The 23,401-nt window shown below is 47.1% G+C and overlaps 1 protein-coding gene and 1 pseudogene across 2 annotated transcripts in view; one reads left to right on the top strand and one right to left on the bottom strand.

Moving 5' to 3' along the window:
* PSME3IP1 (proteasome activator subunit 3 interacting protein 1) overlaps nt 1–20,860 on the top strand; it is an 82,594-nt gene extending 61,734 nt beyond the window's left edge. For both annotated transcript variants that reach the window (XM_063945758.1, XM_063945759.1), the window contains exons 4-7: nt 1,180–1,302; nt 3,820–3,952; nt 19,478–19,539; nt 20,448–20,860. In XM_063945758.1, coding sequence (XP_063801828.1) covers nt 1,180–1,302; nt 3,820–3,952; nt 19,478–19,539; nt 20,448–20,662 — 533 coding nt within the window. In that variant the 3' untranslated portion in view covers nt 20,663–20,860. The remainder of the gene's footprint in view (nt 1–1,179; nt 1,303–3,819; nt 3,953–19,477; nt 19,540–20,447) is intronic.
* On the bottom strand, nt 5,180–5,298 carry LOC134971500 (5S ribosomal RNA; annotated as a pseudogene).
* Nucleotides 20,861–23,401: the final 2,541 nt, after the last annotated feature.

Below are 23,401 nucleotides of genomic sequence, written 5' to 3'. Positions count from 1 at the left end.
CTAATACCCTATCCTAGTGATAAATAGCATTTCCCCGGGAGGCCCCTTTGATATTGGCAGCTTCTGGAAGAGTATCTTCAGTGGGTGTTTCTGACTGGGCGCATCAGATGCGACCATGTCAGGGAGAGCTCAGCCTGGTGTGGACGCATCAGATGCGACCATGTCAGGGAGAGCTCAGCCTGGTGTGGACGCATCTGATGCGACCATGTCAGGGAGAGCTCAGCCTGGTGTGAATGCATCTGATGCGACCATGTCAGGGACAGCTCAGCCTCGTGTGGATGCATCAGATGCGACCATGCTATGCAAGTGATTAAAGCAGTTTCCCATACCAGCCACCGTGTGGCAATAAGGGGAGACCCAGGGCCCCTTGTTATTTATACACATCAGTAGAGACTGAGTTCTTTGTTCAAGATGTAGACGATGGTGTTTTAAGCTGAATTGAACTCTAAACCAAACTCTAATTGCAGCCTAACCCTCAATGCAATCTAACCTTAACATCATGTTTCAACATTCTGGCTGTCGAAGTGTTTATTGTTGACATTCAGACCATACTGACACGGTGTCAACATTCTGACTATGGGGCTAATTCAGGTTGGATCGCAAAGAGCCAGCCATCCATCCTGGAAATGTTATGATTGCTCAGCGGGTGCATGCGCAGTGCCTGTTCTGCGCATGCGCTTGCCTTTACTGCGGGTGCCCCGCAGAAAAGTTGAACTCCTCTGCCTGCCAATCAGGCAGAGGCGTTCATGGGGGCGGGTGGGCGGAGACGCTCTGTTTCCAAAACGGAGCGTTGCAGGGGTGTGTCACATGCAGCCGCTGCGATCTCTTAAAATGGCGGCGGACCTCCTGCGGGCGAAGCCAAGCTGCTCCGGCAGTAGGCTACCCTATTTTTAGTGATCACGCAGTACAACAGAAATTTCAGCGTGGTGTGTATATATATGTGTGTGTGTGTGTGTGTATATAGATATAGATAGATATATATATATATAAAAAAAATATAATGCTACTCCTCACCGCTATGGGGAATTAAATTGTTTTGTGCACCGGGGCCACTAGATGGTGCCTGGCGGAGCCGTGATGTTGACACGCTGGTAACTAGTAACGAATAATAAAGACCTATTTTACTTTCCTCTGTAGCTGTTCTCACTCATCCTTACTGGTATAATGGTTTTGTTACAGAAAATATGGTGCGCGGCTTAGATGAAGATGAAACAAAGTTTCTGGATGAAGTTTCAAGGAAACAGGAGTTGCTGGAAAAGCAAAGGAGAGACGAAGAACTGAAAGAGTTAAATGAATTTAGAATATCCTTCTACATTATCATAATAATGTAACCGGCTTTTATCTGGGGAGGAAATTTCTCAATTTAAAAAAATTAAATAAAGACTTTTCCCAATTAAGTAACCCAAACATTACCCCACTAACACTGGTAAAGCGTGCACAAGTAAAGGGCATCTGTAAACACTGAAAGGATTTGTTTTATGGGACCCTGTTCCTGTAATGTGTAGTTGGTCAGATACACTGTTAAAAAATAAATAAATCTTTGATCGGTCACATCAGAAAATAAATATCTGTTGTGCAGACTATGAGGGGGAGATATATGATTGTGGGCATAACTCTCATTGTGTGTCTGGATCAGATTCTGCTATTTACCATGGTGAAGCAGCTCTAAACACTGGTGGCACGTGTATTCTTTTCTAAAGAGGGAGAGCGTTAATTCACCTGTCTGGACACTTCCACTCTCCCTCTTTCGACGGGGGGGGGGGGGGGGGGGTCAGACGACGTTTGCAGACATTCTGGGAGGATACAGTTTGTGGTAAGCGGGCTTGGCATTATAAAGGGGAAGGTTGTAGTATACAGTGATCTTATGATCTAAAAATGTTGTTATTTCTCGCTGTTGACTATGGATGTCATTCCGAGTTGATCGTTGCTGTGCTAAATTTAGCACAACTGCGATCATCTTCCCTGACATGCGGGGGGATGCCCAGCGCAGGGCTAGTCCGCCCAGCATGTCAGTCCGGCCTCCCCCCCCCCCCTCCGCACAAATACAAAAGCAATGCAAAGCGGCTATGCTTTTGTATTTGTGGAGTAACTCCTGGCCAGCGCAGCTCCTGCTGCTGTCCGGGAGTTGATTGTCGCTGCCACTGGCCGCAGCGGCTGCGTGAGATGTCACACAGCCGCCTGCCCCCCCCCCCCCCCCCCCAAACGGTCGATCACCAGTTCCCAGCGTCATTGTCCCCCGGCGTCTGCCTGCATGGGGTCTACTGTTCTCTGGCTTATAGCGAACCATTAGATGAAAGACTCTAGTTCTCCTCATATTAATGGGTCTTGCTAGTTGAGCACTCACTGGTGTTTTATAAAATCTCTTCTAAAGGTGTGTACACACGGTGAGAGATTTTCTTTCGATTTTGACTATATAGTCAAAATCGCAAGAAAAGTTAGTGCAGATCGCAAGGTGAAAGTCACCTTGCGATCCCGATGCGCGGTCCCGCCAGGTCGGCATCGCAAGAAAAGATAGACTGTGCAGGCAAGTCAATTCTTGCTAGATCGGTGTACTATCTAGTTCATCTCACATGTCAATGGCATCTCACATAAGCCAAAATCTCACATAAGCCAAAATCGTAAGTAGACAGGTTTGTCAGATATTGGAACCCATGCGTAAGTGTGAGTAGGGCTTGTTCTTAAGTGGCTGTGTAAATTAATAATAAAGTAGAGAATGATGGTCTTGCATTAACTGTAAGTATTTCCTTCTGTTGTAGGGATGCTAGATAGTGATGTAGTACTGAATAAAGTAATACAGGTTGAGTATCCCTTATCCAAAATGCTTGGGACCAGAAGTATTTTGGATATCGGATTTTTCCGTACTTTATAATCATTGCATACCATAATGAGATCATGGCGATGGGACCCAAGTCTAAGCACAGAATGCATTTATGTTTCATATACACCTTATACACACAGCCTGAAGGTCATTTTAGCCAATATGTTTAATAAGTTTGGGGGTAATTCCAAGTTGATCGCAGCAGGAATTTTGTTAGCAGTTGGGCAAAACCATGTGCACTGCAGGGGGGGGCAGATATAACATGTGCAGAGAGAGTTAGATTTGGGTGGGGTGTGTTCAATCTGCAATCTAATTTGCAGTGTAAAAATAAAGCAGCCAGTATTTACCCTGCACAGAAATAAAATAACCCACCCAAATCTAACTCTTTCTGCACATGTTATATCTGCCTCCCCTGCAGTGCACATGGTTTTGCCCAACTGCTAACAAAATTCCTGCTGCGATCAACTTGGAATTACCCCCTTTGTGTAATAAACAAAGTTTGTGTGCATTGTGCCATCAGAAAACAAAGATTTCACTATCTCACTCTCAAAAAAATTCTGTGTTTCGGAATATTTGGATATGAGATACTCAACCTGTACTTTACAAACTCGTCATCACTGACTTCAGCGGCGGGATGCATTGGAGACCAAGATGGCTGCATCCCGCACCTCCGGCAGTCTCAGACCCCCCATTAGATCCCGCCGCAGATGTGAATAAGCCCTGGCTACATAATGTCACATGGAGTGAAATGTAATAGGGTGTGAGAATCAGAAAGTGAGAGATTTTGGTAAAATTCTCCAGTTTTTTTTTTAAAGTGGCAATCATTGCAAAACCAGGTTGATTTTGTCATTTAAATGATTGCCGCTTTAAAAAAAAAACAGGAGAATTTTACCAAAATCTCTCACATTCTGATTCTCACACCCTATTACATTTCCCCCCTGGGGTACTTACTAAATTACTTTACTTTTAAGTCTTTTGTTCTCCTTAATTCCTATCTCACAATGCCCGTACAGTAGCAGCCTCGTCCACGGAACACAAGCGGGAGGCCGAGAAGAAGGCTGCGGTGAAACCCGCCGACGGCAAAAATAAGTTTTCTCAGTCAAAGTTGCTAGCTGGAGCCGTGCGGCACAGGAGGTTTGGAAACTAAATAAGAATACTTATTGCTAAATGACTATTTCTCGTTTATTTTATGTTTGTAACTGTTTAAGCATATTCTTACATTGCCACTTGATACACAGTATTTTGGAATGACACAATGGGGTATATTCAATAAGAGTCAGATCCATTCCGACATGCATTTGTTGGAATGGATCCGACAACCCCTATTCAATAGAGTGGTCAAATCTGACTTTGGGATTTGAGCTTAATCCGACTGTCGGTTTGGCCGGTGTCCGTGCGGCTGTCAGCAGCTCCCCGTGTGAGATCACAGGGAGCTGCTGGAGGCAGCCAGCCATACAGCCGCACTCTGTCCTGCCAGGAGAGAGGTGCCTGGCTGGGGGGACGTCAGAGAGGAGCCGTGTCTTCCTCCGTCCGCGGCTCTAGCTGCCCCCGTAGGTAAGTACTCTCTCTCTCCCTCCCTCGCCCCGCTCCCCCGTCTCCAAACCTCAATCTGACTTTTTTAAAAGTCTGATTAAGGTTGTCGTAAACGGGTCCAAATCCTGGCGGTTTTGGCCTTGTTTCCGACAAAATCACGTGGATCCGTGGTTATTCCGCCAATCCACATGTTTTCCAACAAGTCTGGAACCTATTTCTGTCGGAAGCTGCCGTCTTTCTGACACTTATTGAATACCCCAATGGTGAGAGAGGAGAGGAAAGGAAGGCTCTTGTGTGGGCGCACTCTTAGTTAGTTGAAATAAATTTCAATGGATTTTAGTTGATCATGAATAATAATAAAATATAACTTTATTGAATATACATTAAAAAATTCATATGATTACCCATTGGAGAACGTAGGAGCCAAAGTGAATGTGGTGAAAAATAAAATAAGTAATAAATTGAAAAATATAGAAATGTTCTGGTCCTGTCTCACAAAATGTGATAAGAAAGCCTGTAGACACTTCAAAGTTCTACACCCATTTCAGCCCGACCAGTACAGAGAATCTGTATTGATGAGACCAACGTGTGGTCAATTGTCAATTATATCTGTATTAAACAGGTCAGAAAATGATTAATGAGACATGACCCAATTCACGCCGGTCACCAAACAAATGCACAAGTGTATTATAACTGTAGAAGACTCAAATGGTCTTGATTGATTAAATAATCAAAATATGCAATCACAGGATAAAGTTATTGAAGGATAGAAACAAGTGGTGATACTGCTGTTGGTGTCATATAACGCACATCATAACGAGGATTGATAATCTACAACACTGGGTATTCCCTGTGAGTCTCCTCCTCCGGTACTGACCCAGCCCAACACCGTTTAGCTTCCAAGAGCGGACGAGATCGGGCACTGGCAGTGTGGTTTGATAGTAGAAAAATAAGTGGGTCAGACGCCAATGAGAGTGCACCTATGTAAAAGAGTGTGACAGTTTGTCACAAAAGATGTGGCTCTGCTTTCTACATTAGGCTAGATGCAACAAATCCCACTCTGGTGGTATTGTGCACCCTGGATCGTAGATGAGAGTCCACAGAAATAAGAACAGGATGAGAACAGAAATCACCAATAATCGTATACACTGTATCCCGATAGAAAATATTTACTGCAATCAAGCCCATGCATGTATGTAAATCATATTGGTTATAAACACTTGTGGCACAATAGATGATTGTAACCCCACAGACGGAGAAAACAGATTATACGCTGGTATAGCAGCCTGATGTCAAATGGATGAAATAGCTCAGAGTGACCCAATGAAAGAAGTTATAATTGTATCCACAATATTCCTTTGTTATAAAGAAGGGCTGGTAATGGCTTAAACTGCTGGTTGAGATGACAACCTGGCTATTGTATGCATACAAGTAATATAACTGACACAGGAAACAGAAGATACACATCTATATCAAAATAAGCTTGACAATGTCCTATTTAAATGCTGTTGTCAGTAGGCAGAGGTATATTGGTAGGAATAGGTCACCTATAGAATTGATTTTTAAATAGAGAGGCTAAGAGTACCCACACAGGCACTGTAGGTGTACATAACCTGTGTGAGATCAGCGTCGAGGGTGTTCTCCGAATGCTGTGGCTGGTGCCGGTGGACCCGCTGTCTGAGGGAAAACGCGTTTCACCCCGCAGGGCTTGTTCACTTCCTGGACTCCCAATATTGTTAACAGCTATTTCAGATGGAAAGAGTCCTCTATTCCCATACTTTAATCCGCTAAAAGGCCGGAAGTACCTGTATGGTATACAAAGGACAAATCCGTCATCTGCAATCAGTGTTACCCTTATTATTTCTCTGCAATTCCTGTGATGCTCATTTATTCATAGTGACCCAACTGCATGCTGGTAATGTTACTTTTGGTTTGCAGTAACTTAGTATGAACATTACATTCGCACTTTGCAATTGGATATAAGCAATGTACCAGTTATCAATTTGCTTGTGCTTGGGAATTTAAGCCATAAAACCAGTTATCCCAGCAACAGTAGTACCACGGAAAGGAACGCTCCACTTTTTAAAATTCTTTAATGTATAAAATTGGCAACTATTGTGTATTCAATTCAAGTCGGATTTCCCGACTTGTCGTATTAACGGGAGTTTAAGGTCGAATCCAGACAAGTCAGAAAGCACGTGGATCCATTTATTTTTCTCTGACGTCCTAAGTGGATGCTGGGGACTCCGTCAGGACCATGGGGATTAGCGGCTCCGCAGGAGACAGGGCACAAAAGTAAAAGCTTTTAGGATCAGGTGGTGTGCACTGGCTCCTCCCCCTATGACCCTCCTCCAAGCCTCAGTTAGATTTTTGTGCCCGGCCGAGAAGGGTGCAATCTAGGTGGCTCTCCTAAAGAGCTGCTTAGAGTAAAAGTTTTGTTAGGTTTTTTATTTTCAGTGAGTCCTGCTGGCAACAGGCTCACTGCATCGAGGGACTTAGGGGAGAGAAGTGAACTCACCTGCGTGCAGGATGGATTGGCTTCTTAGGCTACTGGACACCATTAGCTCCAGAGGGAGTCGGAACACAGGTCTCACCCTGGGGTTCGTCCCGGAGCCGCGCCGCCGACCCCCGTGCAGATGCCGAAAAATGAAGAGGTCCAGAAACCGGCGGCAGAAGACTTTTCAGTCTTCATAAGGTAGCGCACAGCACTGCAGCTGTGCGCCATTGTTGTCAGCACACTTCATAGCAGCGGTCACTGAGGGTGCAGGGCGCTGGGGGGGGCGCCCTGGGCAGCAATGATAGTACCTTATTCTGGCTAAAAATACATCACATATAGCCCCTGGGGGCTATATGGATGTATTTAACCCCTGCCAGGTCTCAGAAAAACGGGAGAAGAAGCCCGCCGAAAAGGGGGCGGGGCCTATTCTCCTCAGCACACAGCGCCATTTTCCCTCACAGAAATGCTGGTGGGAAGGCTCCCAGGCTCTCCCCTGCACTGCACTACAGAAACAGGGTTAAAACAGAGAGGGGGGGCACTTATTTGGCGATATGACTATATATATTAAAATGCTATAAGGGAAAAACACTTATATAAAGGTTATCCCTGTATAATTATAGCGTTTTTGGTGTGTGCTGGCAAACTCTCCCTCTGTCTCTCCAAAGGGCTAGTGGGTCCTGTCCTCTATCAGAGCATTCCCTGTGTGTGTGCTGTGTGTCGGTACGTGTGTGTCGACATGTATGAGGACGATGTTGGTGAGGAGGCGGAGCAATTGCCTGTAATGGTGATGTCACTCTCTAGGGAGTCGACACCGGAATGGATGGCTTATTCAAGGAATTACGTGATAATGTCAACAGAGACGGCCGGCAAACAAAATAGTACCTGTCCAGGCGTCTCAAACACCGTCAGGGGCTTTAAAACGCCCATTTACCTCAGTCGGTCGACACAGACACGGACACTGATTTCAGTGTCGACGGTGAAGAAACAAACGTATTTTCCTTTAGGGCCACACGTTACTTGTTAAGGGCAATGAAGGAGGTGTTACATATTTCTGATACTACAAGTACCACAAAAAAGGGTATTATGTGGGGTGTGAAAAAACTACCTGTAGTTTTTCCTGAATCAGATAAATTAAATGAAGTGTGTGATGATGCGTGGGTTTCCCCCGATAGAAAATTATTGGCGGTATACCCTTTCCCGACAGAAGTTAGGGCGCGTTGGGAAACACCCCTTAGGGTGGATAAGGCGCTCACACGCTTATCGAAACAAGTGGCGGTACCGTCTCCAGATAGGGCCGTCCTCAAGGAAAATATCCTAAGAAGTATATACACACATACTGGTGTTATACTGCGACCAGCGATCGCCTCAGCCTGGATGTGCAGAGCTGGGGTGGCTTGGTCGGATTCCCTGACTAAAAATATTGATACCCTTGACAGGGACAGTATTTTATTGACTATAGAGCATTTAAAGGATGCATTTCTATATATGCGAGATGCACAGAGGGATATTTGCACTCTGGCATCAAGAGTAAGTGCGATGTCCATATCTGCCAGAAGATGTTTATGGACACGACAGTGGTCAGGTGATGCAGATTCCAAACGGCACAAAGAAGTATTGCCGTATAAAGGGGAGGAGTTTTTTGGGGTCGGTCCATCGGACCTGGTGGCCACGGCAACTGCTGGAAAATCCACCGTTTTTACCCTAAGTCACATCTCTGCAGAAAAAGACACCGTCTTTTCAGCCTCAGTCCTTTCGTCCCCATAAGTATCTGCCCAGGGATAGAGGAAAGGGAAGAAGACTGCAGCAGGCAGCCCATTCTCAGGATCAGAAGCCCTCCACCGCTTCTGCCAAGTTTCTCAGCATGACGCTGCGGCCGTACAGGACCCCTGGATCCTACAAGTAGTATCCCAGGGGTACAGATTGGAAAGTCGAGACGTTTCCCCCTCGCAGGTTCCTGAAGTCTGCTTTACCAACGTCTCCCTCCGACAGGGAGGCAGTATTGGAAACAATTCACAAGCTGTATTCCCAGCAGGTGATAATCAAAGTACCCCTCCTACAACAAGGAAAGGGGTATTATTCCACACTATGTTGTGGTACTGAAGCCAGAAGGCTCGGTGAGACCTATTCTAAATCTGAAATATTTGAACACTTCAAAGGTTCAAATCAAGATGGAGTCACTCAGAGCAGTGATAGCGAACCAGGAAGAAGGGGACTATAGGGTGTCCCGGGACATCAGGGATACTTACCTCCATGTCCCAATTTGCCCTTCTCACCAAGGGTACCTCAGGTTCGTGGTACAGAACTGTCACTATCAGTTTCAGACGCTGCCGTTTGGATTGTCCACGGCACCCCGGGTCTTTACCAAGGTAATGGCCGAAATGATGATTCTTCTTCAAAGAAAATGGACGACCTCCTGATAAGAGCAAGGTCCAGAGAACAGTTGGAGGTCGGAGTAGCACTATCTCAAGTAGTTCTACGACAGCACGGGTGGATTCTAAATATTCCAAAACCGCAGTTGTTTCCGACGACACATCGGCTGTTCCTAGGGATGATTCTGGACACAGTCCAGAAAAGGGTGTTTCTCCCGGAGAAGAAAGCCAGGGAGTTATCCGAGCTAGTCAGGAACCTCCTAAAACCAGGAAAAGTGTCAGTGCATCATTGCACAAGGGTCCTGGGTAAAATGGTGGCTTCTTACGAAGCGATTCCATTCGGCAGTTTTCACGCAAGAACTTTTCAGTGGGATCTGCTGGAAAAATGGTCCGGATCGCATCTTCAGATGCATCAGCGGATAACCCTGTCTCCAAGGACAAGGGTGTTTCTTCTGCGGTGGCTGCAAAGTACTCATCTACTAATGGGCCGCAGATTCGGCATTCAGGAAGGGTCCTGGTGACCAGGGATGCCAGCCTGAGAGGCTGGGGAGCAGTCACACAGGGAAAAAATTTCCAGGGAGTGTGATCAAGTCTGGAGAATTATCTCCACATAAATATACTGGAGCTAAGGGCAAGTTACAATGCTCTAAGCTTAGCAAGACCTCTGCTTCAAGGTCAGCCGGTATTGATCCAGTGGGACAACATCACGGCAGTCGCCCACGTAAACAGACAGGGCGGCACAAGAAGCAGAAGGGCAATAGCAGAAACTGCAAGGATTCTTCGCTGGGCGGAAAATCAGGTGATAGCACTGTCAGCAGTGTTCATTCCGACGCCCGGGAGAGTGGGGACTTCATCGGGAAGTCTTCCACATGATTGTGAACCATTGGGAAAGACCAAAGGTGGACATGATGGCGTCCCGCCTGAACAAAAAACTGGACAGGTATTGCGCCAGGTCAAGAGACCCTCAGGCAATAGCTGTGGACGCTCTGGTAACACCGTGGGTGTACCAGTCAGTGTATGTGTTCTCTCCTCTGCCTCTCATACACAAGGTACTGAGAATTATAAGACGGAGAGGAGTAAGAACTATACTCGTGGCTCTGGATTGGCCAAGAAGGACTTGGTACCCGGAACTTCAAGAGATGTTCACAGAGGACTCATGGCCTCTGCCGCTAAGAAGGGACCTGCTTCAGCAGGGACCCTGTCTGTTCCGAGACTTACCGCGGCTGCGTTTGACGGCATGGCGGTTGAACGCCGGATCCTGAAGGAAAAAGGCATTCCGGAGGAAGTCATTCCTATCCTGATCAAAGCCAGGAAGGAGGGGACCGCACAACATTATCACCGTATTTGGCGAAAAATTGTTGCGTGGTGTGAGGCCAGGAGGGCCCCCACGGAGGAATTTTAACTCGGTCGATTCCTGCATTTCCTGAAGACAGGAGTGTCTATGGGCCTCAAATTGGGGTCCATTAAGGTTCAGATTTCGGCCCTGTCGATTTTCTTCCAGAAAGAATTGGCTTCAGTTCCTGAAGTCCAGACGTTTGTTAAGGGAGTATTGCATATACAGCCCCTTTTGTGCCTCCAGTGGCACCGTGGGATCACAACGTAGTGTTGGGATTCCTCAAATCACATTGGTTTGAACCGCTCAAATCTGTGGATTTTAAATATCTCACATGGAAAGTGACCATGCGGTTGGCCCTGGCCTCGGCCAAGCGAGTGTCAGAATTGGTGGCTTTGTCTTACAAAAGCCCATATCTTATTTTCCATTCGGACAGGGCAGAACTGCGGACTCGTCCCCAGTTTCTTCCTAAGGTGGTGTCAGCGTTTCATCTGAACCAACCTATTGTGGTACCTGCGGATACTAGGGACTTGGAGGACTCCAAGTTGCTAGACGTTGTCAGGGCCCTGAAAATATATGTTCCAGGACGGCTGGAGTCAGAAAGTCTGACTCGCTGTTTATACTTTATGCACCCAACAAGCTGGGTGCTCCTGCTTCTAAGCAGACGATTGCTCGTTGAATTTGTAGTACAATTCAGCTCGCACATTCTGTGGCAGGCCTGCCACAGCCAAAATCTGTAAATGCCCAATCCACAAGGAAGGTGGGCTCATCTTGGGCGGCTGCCCGAGGGGTCTCGGCTTTACAACTTTGCCGAGCTGCTACTTGGTCAGGGGAAAACACGTTTGCAAAATTCTACAAATTTGATACCCTGGCTGAGGAGGACCTGGAGTTCTCTCGTTCGGTGCTGCAGAGTCATCCGCACTCTCCCGCCCGTTTGGGAGCTTTGGTATAATCCCCATGGTCCTGACGGAGTCCCCAGCATCCACTTAGGACGTCAGAGAAAATAAGAATTTACTTACCGATAATTCTATTTCTCGTAGTCCGTAGTGGATGCTGGGCGCCCATCCCAAGTGCGGATTGTCTGCAATACTTGTACATAGTTATTGTTACAAAAATCGGGTTATTATTGTTGTGAGCCATCTTTTCAGAGGCTCCGCTGTTATCATGCTGTTAACTGGGTTCAGATCACAGGTTGTACAGTGTGATTGGTGTGGCTGGTATGAGTCTTACCCGGGATTCAAAATCCTTCCTTATTGTGTACGCTCGTCCGGGCACAGTGTCCTAACTGAGGCTTGGAGGAGGGTCATAGGGGGAGGAGCCAGTGCACACCACCTGATCCTAAAAGCTTTTACTTTTGTGCCCTGTCTCCTGCGGAGCCGCTAATCCCCATGGTCCTGACGGAGTCCCCAGCATCCACTACGGACTACGAGAAATAGAATTATCGGTAAGTAAATTCTTATTTTTTTAAAGCCGGATTGGCATTGTCAGGAACGGCCAAATCCCTTTGGAAAGGATCCGACAAGCATTGATTATACCCCTATAGCTAAATCATCCAATAGTAACTCAGGCGTTCAATGCAACAGTGTTCCCCACTCACGTGCAAGCTTCTTAGGATCAATCACTTTCTAACATTTCTATGTATATTACTGACATTATGTTTCAGCTAGTGGTTCTCAAACTGTGTGCCGTGGTACCCTGGGGTGTCTTGGGGCACTTGCAGGGGTGCCGTGGGTTGGTGGTTCAGGACCAAATCAAATTATTTAGTGCCAATATAATAGGCTAAACCAGTGCTGGTGGCTGCCAGTCATAAAACATGTGGATAAACAGAAGTGGATCCTGTCCCTCAGCCCATAACTCACCGTCAGGATGACCTTTAAATACAATCTACTTAATGTCATATTTTATCTGAATTTCTCAATAAAGACACTTGTGGCCTAGGGGTGGCGCCAAAAAAAGATTCGGATCCTCTAGGGCACTGTGATTCAAAAGACGTTGTGAACTCGTTTAGGTAAATGATACAACTGATTAGGACTAATTGTCATCTAAAAAATACTTTTTCTCTAACGTCCTAGTGGATGCTGGGGACTCCGTAAGGACCATGGGGAATAGACGGGCTCCGCAGGAGACTGGGCACTCTAAAGAAAGATTTAGTACTACCTGGTGTGCACTGGCTCCTCCCTCTATGCCCCTCCTCCAGACCTCAGTTAGAATCTGTGCCCGGCCAGAGCTGGGTGCTTTTAGTTAGCTCTCCTGAGCTTGCTAATAAGAAAGTATTTTGTTAGGTTTTTTATTTTCAGAGAGCTTCTGCTGGCAACAGACTCTCTGCTACGAGGGACTGAGGGGAGAGAAGCAAACCTACTAACTGCGGCTAGGTTGCGCTTCTTAGGCTACTGGACACCATAGCTCCAGAGGGTTCGAACACAGGATCTTAACCTTGGTCGTCCGTTCCCGGAGCCGCGCCGCCGTCCCTCTCGCAGAGCCAGAAGACAGAAGCCGGCGGAAGCAAGAAGACATCGAAATCGGCGGCAGAAGACTCCTGTCTTCACATGAGGTAGCGCACGGCACTGCAGCTGTGCGCCATTGCGCCCACACACTCCGGTCACTGTAGGGCGCAGGGGGGGGCGCCCTGGGCAGCAATTAGGATACCTCTTGGCAAAAAGACACATATATACAGCTGGGCACTGTATATATGTACGAGCCCCCGCCATTTTATTTACACAGACCCGGGACAGAAGCCCGCCGCTGAGGGGGCGGGGCCTTCTTCCTCAGCACTAACCGGCGCCATTTTCTCTCCACAGCTCCGCTGAGAGGAAGCTCCCCAGGCTCTCCCCTGCAGTATCAAGGTAGAAAAAGGGTAAAAAGAGAGGGGAGGCACATAAATTTAGGCGCAAATTATCAGAAACAGCAGCTACTGGGTAAACACTAAGTTACTGTGTAATCCCTGGGTTATATAGCGCTGGGGTGTGTGCTGGCATACTCTCTCTCTGTCTCCCCAAAAGGCCTTGTGGGGTCCTGTCCTCAATTAGAGCATTCCCTGTGTGTGTGCGGTGTGTCGGTACGTTTGTGTCGACATGTTTGATGAGGACGGTTACGTGGAGGCAGAACAAGTGCAAGTGAATGTGGTGTCGCCACCGACGGCGCCGACACCTGATTGGATGGATATGTGGAAGGTGTTAAATGATAACGTAAGCTCCTTGCATAAAAGGTTGGATAATCAGTCAGGGTCTCAACCCATGTCTGATTCTACAGCTCAGGGGCCGTCAGGGTCTCAAAAGCGCCCACTATCCCAGTTGGTTGACACAGATGTCGACACGGATTCTGACTCCAGTGTCGATGACGATGATGCAAAGTTGCAGCCTAAAATGACTAAAGCCATCCGATACATGATTATAGCAATGAAGGATGTATTGCACATATCGGAGGAAAACCCTGTCCCTGACAAGAGGGTTTATATGTTTGGGGAGAAAAAGCAAGAAGTGACTTTTCCCCCTTCACATGAATTAAATGAGTTATGTGAAAGAGCGTGGGATTCCCCTGATAGGAAAGTACTGATTTCCAAAAGATTACTTATGGCGTATCCTTTCCCGCCAACGGATAGGTTACGCTGGGAATCCTCCCCTAGGGTAGACAAAGCGTTGACGCGCTTATTAAGAAGGTGGCCCTGCCGTCTCAGGATACGGCCGCCCTAAAGGATCCTGCGGATAGAAAGCAGGAAGGTATCCTGAAGTCTGTTTATACACATTCTGGTACTCTTCTGAGGCCGGCAATTGCTTTGGCCTGGATGTGTAGTGCTGTAGCAGCATGGACAGATAATCTGTCTGAGGAGATAGATACCCTGGACAGGGAGACTATTTTACTGACCCTAGGACATATCAAAGACGCTGTCCTATATATGCGGGATGCCCAGAGGGACATTTGCCTGCTGGGCTCTAGAATAAACGCAATGTCGATTTCTGCCAGAAGGGTCCTATGGACTCGGCAATGGACAGGGGATGCCGACTCTAAAAAACACATGGAGGTGTTACCTTATAAGGGTGAGGAATTGTTTGGGGACGGTCTCTCCGACCTAGTTTCCACAGCTACGGCTGGGAAGTCAAATTTCTTGCCATATATTCCCTCACAGCCAAAGAAAGCACCGTATTACCAAATGCAGTCCTTTCGTTTACAAAAAAGCAAGAAAGTCAGAGGTGCATCCTTTCTTGCCAGAGGCAGGGGTAGAGGAAAATAGCTGCACCATGCAGCTAGTTCCCAGGAACAAAAGTCCTCCCGGCTTCCACTAAATCCACCGCATGACGCTGGGGCTCCACAGCCGGAGCCAGGAGCGGTGGGGGTGCGTCTCCGAAATTTCAGCCACCAGTGGGTTCGCTCACGGGTGGATCCTTGGGCTATACAAATTGTGTCTCAGGGATACAAGCTGTAATTCGAGGTGACGCCCCCTCACCTTTACCTAAAATCGGCCTTGCCAGCTTCCCCCATGGAAAGGGAGGGTAGTGTTGGCAGCAATTCACAAGCTATATCTCCAGCAGGTGGTAGTGAAGGTTCCCCTCCTTCAACAGGGAAGGGGTTACTATTCCACTATGTTTGTGGTACTGAAACCGGACGGTTCGGTCAGACCCATTTTGAATTTAAAATCCCTGAACATTTATCTGAAGAAATTCAAGTTCAAGATGGAATCGCTCAGAGCGGTCATTGCAAGCCTGGAGGAAGGGGATTTTATGGTGTCTCTGGACATCAAGGATGCGTACTTGCATGTCCCCATTTATCCACCTCATCAGGAGTACCTCAGGTTTGTGGTACAGGACTGTCATTACCAATTCCAGACGTTGCCGTTTGGCCTGTCTACGGCACCGAGAATATTTACCAAGGTGATGGCGGAAATGATGGTGCTCCTTCGGAAGCAAGGGGTTACAATTATCCCATACTTGGACGATCTCCTCATAAAGGCGAGGTCCAGAGAGCGGTTGCTGATCAGCGTAGCACACTCTCAGGAAGTGTTGCGACAGCACGGCTGGATTCTGAATATTCCAAAGTCGCAGCTGATTCCTACGACGCGTCTGCCCTTCCTGGGCATGATTCTGGACACAAGCCAGAAAAAGGTGTTTCTCCCGGAGGAAAAGGCTCAGGAGCTCGTGACTCTGGTCAGAGACCTCCTAAAACCAAAACAGGTATCGGTGCATCACTGCACGCGAGTCCTGGGAAAGATGGTGGCGTCATACGAAGCCATTCCGTTCGGCAGGTTCCATGCGAGGATCTTTCAGTGGGATCTGTTGGACAAGTGGTCCGGATCGCATCTTCAGATGCATCGGCTGATCACCCTGTCCCCCAGGGCCAGGGTGTCTCTTCTGTGGTGGCTGCAAAGTGCTCACCTCCTCGATGGCCGCAGGTTCGGCATACAGGACTGGGTCCTGGTGACCACGGATGCAAGCCTCCGAGGATGGGGGGCAGTCACTCAGGGAAGAAACTTCCAGGGGCTGTGGTCAAGTCAGGAGACTTGTCTGCACATCAATATCCTGGAACTAAGGGCCGTATACAACGCCCTGAGTCAAGCGGAGCCTCTGCTTCGAAACCAACCAGTGCTGATTCAGTCAACAACATCACTGCAGTGGCCCATGTAAACCGCCAGGGCGGCACAAGAAGCAGGGTGGCAATGGCAGAAGCCACCAGGATTCTTCGTTGGGCGGAGAATCACGTACTAGCACTGTCAGCAGTGTTCATTCCGGGAGTGGACAACTGGGAAGCAGACTTCCTCAGCAGGCACGACCTCCACCCGGGAGAGTGGGGACTTCATCAAGAAGTCTTCGCGCAGATTGCAAATCGATGGGATTGCCACAGGTGGACATGATGGCGTCCCGTCTCAACAAAAAGCTAAAAAGGTATTGCGCCAGGTCAAGAGACCCTCAGGCGATAGCTGTGGATGCACTTGTAACACCGTGGATGTTCCAGTCGGTCTATGTGTTTCCTCCTCTTCCTCTCATACCAAAGGTGCTGAGAATTGTGAGAAAAAGAGGAGTGAGAACAATACTCATTGTTCCGGATTGGCCAAGAAGGACTTGGTACCCGGAATTGCAAGAAATGCTCACAGAGGACCCATGGCCTCTGCCTCTCAGACAGGACCTGTTGCAACAAGGGCCCTGTCTGTTCCAAGACTTACCGCGGCTGCGTTTGACGGCATGGCGGTTGAACGCCGGATCCTAGCGGAAAAAGGCATTCCGGATGAAATTATTCCTACGCTGATAAAGGCTAGGAAGGACGTGACAGCAAAGCATTATCACCGTATATGGCGAAAATATGTTGCTTGGTGTGAGGCCAGGAAGGCTCCTACAGAGGAATTCCAGCTGGGCCGGTTCCTGCACTTCCTACAGTCAGGAGTGACTATGGGCTTAAAATTAGGATCCATAAAGGTCCAGATTTCGGCCCTATCCATTTTCTTTCAAAAGGAACTGGCTTCGCTTCCTGAAGTTCAGACGTTTGTAAAGGGAGTGCTGCATATTCAGCCACCTTTTGTGCCACCAGTGGCACCTTGGGATCTTAACGTGGTGCTGAGTTTCCTGAAATCTCACTGGTTTGAGCCACTTAAGACCGTGGAGCTAAAGTATCTCACGTGGAAAGTGGTCATGCTATTGGCCTTAGCTTCGGCTAGGCGTGTGTCAGAATTGGCGGCTTTGTCATGTAAAAGCCCCTATCTGGTTTTCCATATGGACAGGGCAGAATTACGGACTCGTCCGCAATTTCTGCCGAAGGTGGTGTCATCTTTTCATTTGAACCAACCTATTGTGGTGCCTGCGGCTACTCGTGACTTGGAGGACTCCAAGTTGCTTGATGTAGTCAGGGCTTTGAAGATTTATGTAGCCAGGACGGCTGGAGTCAGGAAAACTGACTCGCTGTTTATCCTGTATGCATCCAACAAGCTGGGTGCTCCTGCTTCAAAGCAGACTATTGCTCGCTGGATCTGTAACACGATTCAGCAGGCTCATTCTGCGGCTGGATTGCCGCATCCAAAATCAGTGAAAGCCAATTCCACAAGGAAAGTGGGCTCTTCTTGGGCGGCTGCCCGAGGGGTCTCGGCATTACAGCTTTGCCGAGCAGCTACTTGGTCGGGTTCAAACACCTTTGCAAAGTTCTATAAGTTTGATACCCTGGCTGAGGAGGACCTTGTGTTTGCCCATTCGGTGCTGCAGAGTCATCCGCACTCTCCCGCCCGTTTGGGAGCTTTGGTATAATCCCCATGGTCCTTACGGAGTCACCAGCATCCACTAGGACGTTAGAGAAAATAAGATTTTACTCACCGGTAAATCTATTGCTCGTAGTTCGTAGTGGATGCTGGGCGCCCGTCCCAAGTGCGGACTTTCTGCAATACGTGTATATAGTTATTGCTTAATAAAAGGGTTATGTTATGTTGGCATCTGTTGTTTGATGCTCTGTATTTGTTCATACTGTTAACTGGGTATGGTTATCACAAGTTATACGGTGTGATTGGTGTGGCTGGTATGAGTCTTACCCTGGATTCCAAAATCATTTCCTAGTAATGTCAGCTCTTCCGGACACAGTTTCCTTAACTGAGGTCTGGAGGAGGGGCATAGAGGGAGGAGCCAGTGCACACCAGGTAGTACTAAATCTTTCTTTAGAGTGCCCAGTCTCCTGCGGAGCCCGTCTATCCCCCATGGTCCTTACGGAGTACCCAGCATCCACTACGGACTACGAGAAATAGATTTATTGGTGAGTAAAATCTTATTTTTTTATTTGCTCAATCTAAATATTAAATGATGTTTTTGAAACATAAGTTTGCTATAGGACGCTATCTAATATCTATGACTGTGCTAGTAAACCTGCTTACCAGGATCAACACTTGGTACAGTTGCCATTATTTGAGTTCTCTTCCATATAATCCATTTTTGTTCTCCAAAAGCTCTCCTATCAGTCTTGTTTTCCCTGGCATCTGTTGCCTGAGGACTCCTCCAGTAATTTATATTTGACAGTGGATTACGGCATTTGATAGCTGGGTAAAGAAGAGGAATGAGTGGAGAGATCAGATATGCAAGTACTGGAAAGAGGAAGTAAAAGTCAGCTGACTTTATTTTAAAGCCCCCAGGGGGGGGGGGGGGGCTTTCAGGTGCCCTGAAAGCCAATCAGTTGCCCTGCTCATTTGACACCTACAGTTCTGGCTGTTTTTGCCTGGAGGAAAGCTGTTTCTTGTTTATTCATATAGCAGAAACCATGACATGTCCTTTCAGATTCTGGCCAACTTACGGCTAAAGGCCCGTACACACTGGTCGATATATCGGCCGTTCTCTTGAACGGCCGATACATCGCGGGGACCGTCGGCCAGTGTGTACGGGCGATACGTCTGTGAACTCCGTCGTTCACAGACGTATCGCGTCGGCTGCGCAGCACAGCCGACGGCCAATATATCTAACAATATATTGGCGCGTCGCTGTGTGTGTAGGGGGCGGTCGTCCGACCGCCTGTACACATGCTGCGGCGGCCGGCGGTGATTGACAGGTGAACTGGGCGGGCGCCCGCCCGCCCAGTTCATGACGTCAGTCCCCCGACGGATCGGGCAGTGTGTATGCACAGCACACTGCCCGATCCGTACATAGATATATCTGCAGATCAATTGATCTGCAGATATATCTACTAGTGTGTACCCACCTTAAGACAGAGCAATATGTCAGTCATTCTGTGTCTGCCCATTCAGAGACTCTCCTCCTCTGGCAGCCCACACCAGATCAGTAACAGACGGCATGGCGGGCTTATTTCATTATGTTATGTATAGTCTCCTGCCCACTAATACACAGCTTCCAATATATATTGTGAAACTCTGATTCACTTGATCTATTAAAGGCTGAGACTTTAAATGGACAAATAGAGATATGCGGTTACTTGATCCCCTGTGTAATACCACTTCTCATACTCTGCATTTGTTTTAGTATTTCCGAAAGGCCTGGTGCAAAGAAACTGAAACTTGAACAGGATCATGACAAGTTAAAAGGTTTGTGTCTGTAGTTCACATGTGGTGTCATTGTGTGCATCAATGTCATTTGTTGTCTGCAGACTATGAGGGGGAGATATATGATTGTGGGCATAACTCTCATTGTGTGTCTGGATCGGATTCTGCTATTTAGCATGGTGAAGCAGGTCCAGACACTGGTGGCACGTGTATTTCTTCTCTGCCAAAGAGGGAGAGCGTTAATTCACCTGTCCGGACATTTCCACTCTCCCTCTTTCGACGGGGGGGGGGGGGTCAGACGACGTTTGCGGACGTTCTGGGAGGATACCGTTTACGGTAAGCGGGCTTGGCATTATAAAGGGGAGGACTGTAGTATACAGTGATCTTATTTCTCGCTGTTGACTATGGGGGTCATTCCGAGTTGATTGCTCACTAACTGTTTTTAGCAGCCGTGCAAACGCTATGCCGCCTCCCACTGGGAGTGTATTTTAGCTTAGCAGAAGTGCAAACGAAAGGATCGCAGAGCGGCTACAAAATAATTTTGTGCAGTTTCAGAGTAGCTTCAGACTATTCAGTTCCGGATTTGACGTCACAAACCCGCCCAGCGTTCGCCCAGCCACGCCTGCGTTTTTTCTGGCACGCCTGCATTTTTACGAACACTCCCTGAAAATGGTCAGTTGACACCCAGAAACGCCCACTTCATGTCAATCACTCTGCGACCAGCAGTGCGACTGAAAAGCTTCGCTAGACCCTGTGTAAAACTACGTCGATCGTTGTAATAGTACGCCGCGCTTGTGCATTGCGCCCGCATGCGCAGAAGTGCCTTTTTTTTTCCTCATCGCTGCACAGCGAATGAATGCAGCTAGCGATCAACTCGGAATGACCCCCCCCCCCCATGTGCAGATCTTGTGCACATAGAGCTGTGATTTTGTATCTCTTTGTAATTGCAGAGAGCCATTCTAGCTCCATCGGAAGTAGCTCGATCACCAGTTCTCAGCTTCATTGTCCCCCGGCGTCCATCTGCATCGGGATCTTACCCGGCCTGGGAGCCTACTCAGGGAGCAGTGACTCCGAGTCCAGCTCAGACAGCGAAGCCACAATAAACAACATGGGAAAGATTGTCTCCTCTGTCTTCCGCTCAGGCACTTTCCTGGACGCCCCTTAGTCTGCAACCAGAGACCACAGAACATTTACTGATCAATAAACACAGAAGTGGAATCGCGTGTACGTAGAACATGGACCCAACCTCGGAACACAAACTTCAGAGTATTTTGTTTTATTACCCATGTTAACAAATACCTTTTTTGTGCAGTGTATTTTTAAGCTTGAATGCTTATTAAAGCAATCAAACTTGGTAATCCAAGGTTTGTCTGCTCGTCTCAAGACAGAAGCAACGAGCAGTGATTGGTTCTGCACCAGACGCCTCTACTTAGATTATCATGTACACCTTTAGTTTCCTCTACACGCTCTATAGCACTGGTGCATCCACTGGCACCATACCTAGGGGAAGATTTATCACAGCTGGAGAGAGATAAAGGGGTATATTCAATTGAAGTCGAAAACTGCCGTCTGTCGAAAAGACGGTAGTTTTTGACTTTTTTTAGGTCGGAAGGGGTTCCGACCTATTCAATATAACCCCAAATTATTTGACAAGTCGAGGAATTCGACTTGTCGAAAAGCACGTGGATCGGCGGAATAGCTGCCGATCCGCGTGCTTCTGTCGAAAACGGGTTGGCCCCCTTTTCAACCATCTCAATTCGACTTTAAAAACAGTCGGATTGAGTTGATGGAGGAGAGGAGGGAGAGACGCGGGCAGACGGGGGAGAGCAGCGACTATAGCAGCGTAGTCGGAGGATGTGTCACAGCCGCCTCTCACAGCTGCGTCCACCCAACTCCAGAAAGCGAGACCTGCTGGAAGCCGGGTGGACGCTGCCATGAGCGGCGGCTGTGACACATCCTCCGGCTACTCTGCTGTAGCGCTGCTCTCCCCCTTCGCCCCGCAGCTCTCCCCCGTCTCAGCTCCTGCATCTCAATTCGACTATTTTAAAGTCGAATTGGGATGGCATTGAATAGCCCTTGTCGGATCCATTCCGACAAATGAATGTCGGAATGGATTCGACTTCAATTGAATATACCCCAAAGTATCTACCAATCAGCTCCTATCATTTTTCAAACACAGCCTGTAAAATGACAGAAGCTGGTTGGTTGGCACTTTATCTCTGTCCAAGTGGTAGTACATAGACTCCGTAGTTACTAATTTTGCAGCCCTGGGTTTTTTGATTTATTAACTTACAGCTACCACCAGGTCAATTATATTTACACTTCTTACTGGTTGTCATGGCCAACCATAGAGCATCTCTTTGTTGCCATGCTTCCTTTGCCACTGGCACATAATGTCTGGTATAAGGGATTAGGGAATATAGATGACCAACTAAATATAAAAAGAACAAATGCAATGCTTAGTGATATCAACAGACAAATAATTTTCTAGATAAATGAAAACAGATGAGACGCAACAATCATATAGAGATGTTATAATTCCCATAGTGTCACAGATTAGCCTCTTTATATTCACTATTAATCTTTGTATCTCAAAGCTATAGCCATTAGCAGTCTAGGATATGCAATATAGCTAGCAGCACTGGGGAGGGTGCAGTCAGGGGCCGGTCTGTTTAGGGGGTGATGTGCTGCTGGGCATCCCGCAATGTTCCGCTGAGCACGTTTTCCCATTACTGTACCCTGAACATTGCAGGTTTTCCTATGCACTCTATGCAGTTTGAGGAAAAGCCTGGGATGTCCTGGAACAGCAAATTATTCCCAAGTCACTGATTGAATGGTGTCCTAAGACTCTTAGCTGCTGTCGCAGGAGAAACGCTCTGGCATGTATGTGAAATATCCTTGGTTCACCATAGTATGTATTCGGGAGGACATCTCTCCATGAAGTATGTTACAATTGCTTCAGTACGATCTTATTGATTATACACCAAAGTCTTAGACAGGGAAATGGAGCTTTGACTTTCCTATAACAAATAGAGAATTGACTCCTGCCCATTCTGAGCAAGAATTTGGCATCTTGCATGACTACAGAGGGTTGAAGTAGGAAATATAGATTCCATCAGTTCCAATGAAGTAGGCAGGTGGTAAATAAACTTGGGACATATAAAACCACTTAACGCGTTTCACTGCCGACTTGGAAGAACTGTGTAATGGAAGTCCAAGATCCCAGTATTTCAAGGACATCATTTCATATGGATATCCACATCAGTTACCTAACAAAGTAAGCATCGCTTACAAATATACTGTGCATACGTGATTGGCTATAGTAACAAAAGCACAGACATGATCACGTCGCTAATAACGGTTCTATATCGATAGTAATTATTTCAAACCAATACTGTAATAAATAGTGATGGTGTTTAACACCAGATAAATAAAATAACATACAAATATATATATTATTAGAAATAAAAACAGTTTGAGACCTACCATGGAGATTTTTTTTTATATTTGAAATAAAGAATAATAACACCACTAGTTCAGTCTCATTTCAGATGTAAAGTTGTGATAGGAAAAGGGCCCTCTGATATATTGAAGGCAGCAAATATAGTTAATCATAGAACTAAAATCTTGGGTGTCTCAATTCCAAAAGTCTATGGGGGTAATTCAGACCTGATCGCAGCAGCAAATTTGTTAGCAGTTGAGCAAAACCATGTGCACTGCCATGGAGGTGGGGGGGGCAGATTTAACATGTGCAGAGAGAGTTAGATTTGGGTGGGTTGTGTTCAAACTTAAATCTAAATTGCAATGTAAAGATAAAGCAACCAGTATTTACCTTGCACAGAAACAATATAACCCACCCAAGGGCTTTTGATCTTATTTCAGATATAGGCCCTGTTTTAGAGGC

Source organism: Pseudophryne corroboree, chromosome 11 (assembly GCF_028390025.1).
Source record: "Pseudophryne corroboree isolate aPseCor3 chromosome 11, aPseCor3.hap2, whole genome shotgun sequence".
Classification (NCBI taxonomy): domain Eukaryota; kingdom Metazoa; phylum Chordata; class Amphibia; order Anura; family Myobatrachidae; genus Pseudophryne; species Pseudophryne corroboree.
The sequence above is the reverse complement of the archived record's forward strand: the minus strand, read 5'-3'. Positions and strand labels throughout refer to the sequence as shown.